The sequence below is a fragment of the Macadamia integrifolia genome, chromosome 5 (genome assembly GCF_013358625.1).
Source record: "Macadamia integrifolia cultivar HAES 741 chromosome 5, SCU_Mint_v3, whole genome shotgun sequence".
Classification (NCBI taxonomy): Eukaryota; Viridiplantae; Streptophyta; class Magnoliopsida; order Proteales; family Proteaceae; genus Macadamia; species Macadamia integrifolia.
In genome coordinates this window covers 38,109,892-38,118,664 of record NC_056561.1, presented here as the reverse complement: position 1 = coordinate 38,118,664, position 8,773 = coordinate 38,109,892, and the positions used below count along the sequence as shown (strand labels likewise).

General features: G+C 38.7%; 1 protein-coding gene across 1 annotated transcript in view; it reads left to right on the top strand.

Annotated features, from left to right (window-relative positions):
* Positions 1-1,360: 1,360 nt before the first annotated feature.
* The window catches only part of LOC122078288 (nuclear pore complex protein GP210), a 60,934-nt gene continuing 53,521 nt past the window's right edge, over positions 1,361-8,773 (top strand). Inside the window, exons 1-4 of the mRNA XM_042644214.1 lie at positions 1,361-1,686; positions 1,884-2,149; positions 2,808-2,974; positions 7,638-7,854. Of these exons, the coding sequence (XP_042500148.1) occupies positions 1,523-1,686; positions 1,884-2,149; positions 2,808-2,974; positions 7,638-7,854 (814 nt within the window). The 5' untranslated portion in view covers positions 1,361-1,522. The remainder of the gene's footprint in view (positions 1,687-1,883; positions 2,150-2,807; positions 2,975-7,637; positions 7,855-8,773) is intronic.

Sequence of the window (8,773 nt, the reverse complement as noted above, 5' to 3'; positions counted from 1 at the left end):
TCCATATCTATATCTAGTCAAAAGGTATTCGGATTATCCAAAAAGTAGTTATTCGATCCGATTAAATAATCAATCAATGAATTTGAGGGTTCTTGAACTTTAGACCAGTTATAGAGAACGAGGAAAAGATTTAAGGCAACTTAGAAAGATGGATAAAGAGCAAATTGTATTCATAGGAGGGAGGAAGGTCTGGATTACAAAAGTCAGATAGTAAACAGACGGTTAAAAACCAAAATTTACATGCATCCGTATCCAGTCAGAAAGTATATGGATTCGATCACATCCGATCTGAATTCAATTCGTATCTGATTCATTTACGTCCCTATGTTGGAGGCCCTATAGCATTCTCATTAGTAAAATTTGTAGCTAAACAAAAATTGTTCATAATTTGGTCCAAATATAAGTGGGAGGGGGGGACACTTCAATGAACCCAGTATTAAAATACAAAGAATAGCTTTGTAATTTAGGTTCACAACATCTATTCAATTTGGGTTAAATTTTAAAATTCTAAATGAACGTGGGGTCCACTACTTTTATGGATCAACCAATGAGTTGCCACGGGACATGTCATGAAATGTTATTTTTAGTAGACATTTTTTTCCGTTGCTAACTTTATCTTTAGCAGACAAAAAGAGGGAAAATGTGAGTGTTAAAATCAAATAGTTGACATTGAGAGGGACTTCAAAATGTATATATGGACTATTTATAAGAAAAAAAAAATCATGTGTATTAGTTCTAAGCTTTATTTGTCTTTTTAGTAAATTAAATCTAAGTTTTATTAAATAACAAAAAAGCATGTGTGGATTTTGAAAAAAGGGGGGAATGTTATTCGTAAGAGAATTTACAAAAGAATCATTGTTCCTTCGTAGGGGTGTGTTAGTCATTTTATCTCTCCTATGTCTAGCGCAGGGGCACTTTTTTTCACAAAAGAAATTTTAGTAAAAAAATAAAGAAGATTGTAAACGTGTTGAACAGTATAAACAACAAAAGAATGTCTGATCTAATGAGATTTAAAAAATAAAGATTCAATAATCTATTAAGATTTTTAAATTTAGAATAGAAAATTATTCCTGCACCACGTGGGTTACTCCATACATCGTACCATAAAGTATTCCTACCTGAAAAAACATATTCATAAAGTATGCTTTCCAAAATACCATACTTTTCCGATACCCACCCCTCTTTCGTGTCTCTACGCCCCTCGGTGAAGAAATTCCTTTCACCGTAGGGTAAGTAAGAAAGGAAAACTTTCTTACTTTCTTCAGAAAAGGAGAGAACCAACACAAATCTCATTTTCCGAACCTTATTATAAAACCAATCATATATCGACACGTCACCAACAAACCCCAGATGCAATTTCCCGCGATTTCTCAAGCTGGGGCTACACTACAGCAGCTCAAAGCTCGCTACCCTAAAATCAAGAACCAAGTATCGCTAGGGTTTGTCATCCCCAACTTCCATTAGTAAATGAGATCGAATCTCTCGCCTTCCTTCCGGCGATATTCAGGTCTCTCGATTCGAGATGCTTCAGTTGGTGCTGTTGGCCGTGCTGTTGCTGCTCTCAAGATTTCCGTCATTGTTGTCAGTTCAGGGTCCTCATATAGCTGATGTTAACCTTCTGTTGCCTCCTCGTATGACTTATCCCGTCGAATATCGGCTTCAAGGAAGTGATGGCTGCTTCTCTTGGTATATCTGTTTGTTTTCCACTTGAAACTTTTCTAAATTCTAGTGGAGGAAATTAAGTGAAACTTACCATTTGAGTATCACTATAGCTAGGTTCCATTAACAAATTATAATCCCAAAAATATCGTGGTGGATCCTTGGAAATGAAGTGAAACTTACACTTTGGTTCAACTGAACATAGGATTTTGTTTATTTTACAGGTCATGGGATCATCATGATATTCTATCTGTTCAACCTGAATACAATGCTAGTAGTCACTGCTCGACAAGTGCTCGTGTGAGATCGATTGCCCCTTATGGGGGTCGAAAGGAAACTGCTATTTATGCTTCTGACAAACGCAGTGGCACTGTAATTCGTTGCAAAGTTTTTATTGATCAAATCTCCAGAATCCAGATATTTCATAGTTCTGTTAAACTTGACCTAGATGGGCTTGCTACACTCCGAATTCGTGCATTTGATAGTGAAGGTATTCCTGAAGCCAGTGGCAATTGACTTTTTGATTTTCAGTGTGGATCTATTAGCCCATTTGGTGTGTTTACCTTGTACCCTTAGACGTAAGTTTTGTCTGATCTGGAAAATGTGTCTCATTGTAATTATTTGATGTTATTGCTATTTCTATTGTAGTCCTCACATTTCTTGCACCACTTCTCTCTCTCTCTCTCTCTCTCACAAAAGGTGAAAGAAGTTTACAGCCCTCAATGATATTCCGACATGGGTGTGTTAATGAAAATAACTTGTGGAACCTGTTGGATATGTATGTTTTGCCAAGAGAACCTAGGAACAGTCATGTGATAACCTGCAGTACCGGTCTTGATTTTACCCTCTGTGTAGTTTATTTCAAGCTACTGGTACATAAGAGCAGGTCTGGTTTTATAGATGTTAGCCGAAAAAAGGAGCAGGTATGTCAAGGTTTTTTCAGATGGGTCTTTTCTTTAAATTTGGGCTGCTCATCTATGCGTATGAGTATTACTTGTGCGCTGTTTATCACTCTCAACTTTAATTGTATGCTTATATAAATTGTAAAGTTAATATTTTTTGCTCTGTTCTTTTGGGGGGCTGGGTTTGGGTGGAGGCGTTTCCCTTCTGGTCGTTATATGTTATTGACTTGTCAATTTCTGTTGCAGAAAATGTGTTCTCATCATTGGTAGGGTTACAGTTTATGTGGCATCTCATGCCTCAAACTGATGGAGATCAGCATCATCTTGCTCATGTTCCTTTGAAGGATTCTCCTTTGAGTGATTATGGCGGTTTTTGTGGTGACCTAATTATTCAAATAAAACTGGAAGATAGTGTATGTATCTGCTAATGGCTTCAAATGATCAAAGAGTTCTTGTTTTAATTTATGTTTATTATTTTTTTATATATTTATTTTTTGATTTCCTAAATATATTTAATTAATGTAGACTGATCCCGAAGCAGAAAAATCCAGCTAGAAACTAGTACAAACAGGATTGCAGAACAGGGGAAAAAACCAGAAAATTGAGTGAATAGCGGTGCTGCAGGTAGTGAAGAACTAGGAGAAACTGACCTAGAGTTTGAATTAAAGTGATAGAAAAATAGAAGGGAGAATAGAGCAGGAATACACTTTCAGTGTTCTTAAAATCCACCAAAACCTGTGAAGAGAAATAATCCACCCTAGCCTTCATTTGGAATCTACTAAGCACACCTGAGAATCCACCCAAACATGTACTGAATTCACAGTAATTTTCAGAAAAATCTGAAGTATTGAATTGCAAAAAACGACGGGGAGGCCTATGGCCTGTACATGGATTTATCACCTTGCTAGCAAGTAATAGGATAGCTTAAGGACTGAATTGCAGGTAAGCTTTATCCAAGCGTAATAAAAAAAGTTCTGATTCTCTCAAATTTCTCCATCCCATCGGATGGTCCTTTGTTTGCCTTCCTAAGTTAGAAGGAGGCATTGGCTTAAGAAGAATCAAAGACGCAAACTCTGCCACCATCCTTAAGCTGGTCTGTTAAGCTGGTTTCCAAACAACCTGGCATCTGGGTCAGCAGGGTCTACTTTTCTCTCATCTGCAAAGACTCTTTATGGACTGCCACCGTTAAACCTATTTCCTCCTGGGCTTGGCGCAAGATTCTTCAAGCTAGGCCGATCTAGTATTGGCAACGGAGCCGAGATCTTCTTATGGCTTGATAACTAGCATCCAATCGGCGTTCTTTCCTTGATTGTAGGCAATCGATCAGTTTACTCCTCTGGTCTCCCTCGGTCTTCTGTGTTCTCCTTGATCATCTCACTTGACTCTTGGTCCCCCCTCCTAACATCCCCTCTCTTGATGCCATATAGCAATCTCTCCACTCCCTGCCCTCTTCCTTTTTAGGCTGATCAAACCATTTGGTCCCCTTCCTTCTTGGGTAGCTTCTCCGCCTCGGCCTAGAGCTTGTCCACTCTTCCTCCCCGTTCGTTCTCTGGCTCAAAGTCGTTTGGTTCAGTGCCCACATCCCTCGCCACAACTTCACTGTTTGGAGAGCTCTCTCCAACTGCCTCCACACCCAAGCCTTTTGATGTAATGCTGTAATCGATAAAGCTCAAAACAGTACCAGGGGTAGGATCTTTTCTCAGAGAATAAAGAACTCCATATTTGGAGAATAGGATCTTGCTGAATGTTGAAAGATGAAACGGATAGAACAATAGACAATAAGATAACACCCGGGCTTCACACAACAAGGTGGATCGATTGGATCAAACATCAACTTACATTGATCAATCACAAGGGATTTCTTAATCAAACACAAGAAGAGAGTTGCATAAGCCAACTTTATTTTCAAATTCTGAGTTCTCTTTGAATGCTTATAATTGATTCCTATTTATAGGACCAATTCAACAAAACATTACATACCAAACCTTCACTTAACAAGAGTAGAAAGTTTTCACATATTATAAAGTTGGGGTAGGAAAGCCTTCCGCTTCCAACTGCTAAAGCTGGAAAAGTATTCACTTATTCAAGTTGGAATAGGAAAGTCTTTACCTATTAACTACCAAAGGTGGAAAGATCCTCATCTCTTAAAGTTGAAATGGGAAAGTTTTCACCCACCAATCATCGAAGGTGGAAAAATCCTTACCTCTTAAAGTTGAAATATGAAAGTCTTTACCCACCAACTACCAAATGTGGAAAAGTCTTCACCCATCATCATTTGCAAAAGTGAATTGATTCCCCCTTTAGAAAAGTAAAAAGGTAAAAGTAACTTCTAACCACTTAAATTGACCTCATGACTAGTTTAACTAATGAATCAAGCCACTACTAGACCAAAATATCTATCTATAGTAACTAATCCTGTATGCATACTTACTACCCATGGTTTAGGCCCATTAAAGTGGCCTATTACGTTAAAAACCCCTTGGACCAAAGGCTCAGCATGCATACAACCCAACCATAGGCACCTTCTTGAGCTGTGTCAGGATAAGTTTTCTGGTTCTATATTGAAATGCTTTTCTCCTACCTCATTTGCTTTGGGTAGCTCCATCACCAATAATTTGTTCTTGAACTCCTTTCCTCTCCGTGTCTTTATTACACTCACTGGCCTTTTGATGACAATTTCTGTGGGATATCCATCATTTTCATCGTCACTATCCATGATGGTAATAATCCCAACCATGGGGGTGTGATGTAGATAAGTCACTTGGGCTTATTTTATTGCAAATAAGCCTTGGGTTGTGTTTTGTATGTGTTGGACCTTTGATCCAATGGGTTTTCTTTGAAATGAGCCACTTTAATAGGCCTAAAATATGGGTAGAAAGTAGGAAAACGGGATTTTATTCATTAGTTTAATTAGTTGCTATTTAATTCAATAAAGGCCCATTAGGCCATTAGTTGGTTGTAAACTCCTATATGGACTATTAGTTAATTAGTCCTACTCCATGTTGAAGTCATAAAGTCAAGTCCTAGTCCTATTTTGAATTCCTAGTTGTAGTAGGAGTGTCTAGTCCTATCGGGAAACTAGCTCCTAGTTGTAGTAGGAGTGTCTAGTCCTATTGGGAAACTAGCACCTAGTATTAGTATGATTGTAAACTTCCTCTCTATAAATAGAGAGGCATATGTACCATTATTGGACAGATTTGAATGAAAGAAAGTTTGCATTTATGAAAGAAAGTTTGCAACTAAATGCTTAGAGCAGCTGAGATAGCTGTGGGTGAGAAGCCCAGGCTGAGATAGCCACTTCCTTTATTCTCTTTCACCCTTCTCAACCCCCTATCTGTTTTATTCTTCTTTTTTTAAAATTTTATTTGCTGTAACATTCAAGATGTATAGTTCAGATTTTGATAAAAGTCTCTAGAAATCAGAACCGATCAACAATCCTAGTGGGAATAGGAGAGAGATCGATCTCCTCTCTTTCTCTCTTCTATACTCTGTTCAGCCAGGTCTTCAATCAGGGTATTCCAGGCCTCATAAGGGTCCCACGAGCCTTACCTAGTTACTGTTGGAAGCATTCAGCTGCTGTTCTTGAAGGTTCTTCTCAGTTTTCTCTCCTAGGTTAGAAAATCAAGAAAACTTGTAACTTCACAACCAGCCGTCAGAATCCTCTCAACTTTGGGGTTTTTGTACCCTCCCTAGGGACTATCTACGCTTAAGAGTGCAACTCAATCGGACTCCTACAGCCTTGGCCGCACCTCTCTCTCTCCAGCTCTATAATAGGTCTTTCTCTTTCCTATCGGGTTAGGTTTTGGGCTGGTTTTGCTCCTATATGGGTATTGTATCCTTGGAGATTTATTTGATGGTATTGTTTCTTTGTTTCTTACTCTTATTTGTATTGTTTGGGGTTATAAATTGCTGGGGTAGTTTTTTGTAATCTACTCCTGCATTAGAGTGCCTTCTTCCACATGCTCTTTAGGTTCCTCCTCTTGACTGGGAGTAGGAAGTCGAGGTCCTTCACAAATATCCCGAGCTCGGGCTCACGCCTTCTTCATTGCATTAAAGAGTCCTAAGAACACAAGCCCATTTTGGTGATGAATTTGCATCACATTCCTCATTTACCGCCATATTCCTGTCTGCCCTGCCTGTTGTCTTTGCTGGAATGGTCAGGAAGACAAAACCACCTCTTCTTCGACTGCCCTTTCTCCTCCTGTATTTGGAAGCTTGTCCTTTCCAAATGTTGGCTTGTCTGAAGAACCCCCCTCCCCCTTAGAGAGAGTGGGTTTGGATTGAAATGGATTTTTTTGGAAATACCATCTTTGATACAGTTGGGAAATTAGCCTTTGGGGCTGCTGCTATCAACCATATTTGGATGGAGCATACCCTCCGTAGATGCACCTCCAAGTCTAGATCTTTTGATACGATTTGGAAGGCCATCTACTTTGACATCTCCTCCAAACTTGGTTCCCTCCCCCTTAGATCGGTTGTTGACTTACCAAGGAATAGGCTTATTGTTGTTTCCTAGGGTCTCCCTCTGTCTATTTTGGCATCCCTCCTCCCGCCCTTTACGGTTTTACCCCCCCAACCTCTGGCTTTGTATATCCGTTCCCCCTTACCCCCCTTGTATTTAATTTAATTATTCATCCAAAGAATAAAAATAAAAAGTAGCCAGAGATGAGTCCCTTAATTCAATGCAAGACTGAGTCTTACAGGTAGGATAAGATAAGGGATATAATCTTAGATGAAGCTGAGCTGGCTCGCTATCATCAAGCCTATTCCAGCTTAAAATGAGATAAAATAATGAATAAGAAGCAAAATAGAAAGCATCTACTGGGACTCCTATTCAACTAACTAATGAATCCCATATTCCTACCTCCTACCCATAATTTACGCCCTTAAAATGGCCAATTACAATGAAAATATTTGGCCCAAAGGCCTTACACGTAATAACCTAACCCAAGGCCTATTTCTTCTAAAATAAGCCCACTGTAGAAATTTATCTGCATCAGAAATACCTTGAATTGAGCCTTTTGTTGTTGAAAATAATGCCTGGTGAACTGATTTATTTATCATATGATGATGCAGGGTGTTTATTCAGATTTATATGTTGTGAAGGGAACTGAAATCGGCCATGAGATCGTTTCAGCACATGTGCATGAGCCTCTATTTGAGCATTTGGAAGATAAGATTGTTTTAACTGTTGCAGAAGCCATGTCAATTGATCCACCCTCACCTGTTTTTGTCATCAGTGGTGCCTCTGTCCACTATAGTCTTAAAGTTATTCGTCAGAATGTTCCTCAAGGTTTTCTATCTTCATTCCTTCTATTGGCACCTTACTTAGCTGGTTCTGTACAACATTATCTTCATGGTCACAAGCGCACTTACTAGGCCAAGTTTGCCTTTTTGTTAAGTTCAACTTCAGTATTGCATTTTGATGAAAGCCTTTCATGTGTATACATACTTTTTAATTGTGGCATTGTGTGCGTAAGTTGTGTGACACCTTTTTGACCACATGTCGACTATGCATTTTCTCATGTGCCTTACTTTTTAGTTGATGTGATTGCTTGTCTAATGCTTTAGGTGCCTTTTAGTTTTATCGTATTGTATATACCTTTATTGTATATTTATATATTTTTAGTAGTGTGTTAGGTAGGCAGCTGACACCTTATATTATTCAGTCAACCACCTTTGCATGGATCCTATTGTTATTTGAGTACTTTATGTCTTTGTACGATGTCCAGTCGTCTTTCTGCTAGGGCGTCTCTTATAAGCAACATGCTGCTTTGATGCCCTGATGTGGTGATAAGTAGGCAAGAGCAAGTGCATGCAAAGTACCCAGTCTGTAAATGTAAGATTAGATTAGCAACCTGGAGCATTGGGTCGTTAACGAGTAAGACTGTGAAGCTGATAGATGTTATGAGGAGACAAGGATTGACATTGCATGTATACAAGAGACTGAATGGAAGGGCTATAAAGCTAAAGTGTTAGACGATTTCAGACTTTGGTATTCAGGAGATCAACGTAATAGAAGTGGAGTGGGCATAGTAGTGGCCAAAGATCTAAAGAATGATGTAGTGGATGTTAAAAGAATTGGTGATAGATTTATATCCATCAAACTAGTGTTGCAGAAAGAGATTGTCAATATAATGAGTGCTTATGCATCCCAATTAGGATTTAGATGAAAGTGATTAGTTACAATTTTGGGAACAAATGGATGGGTT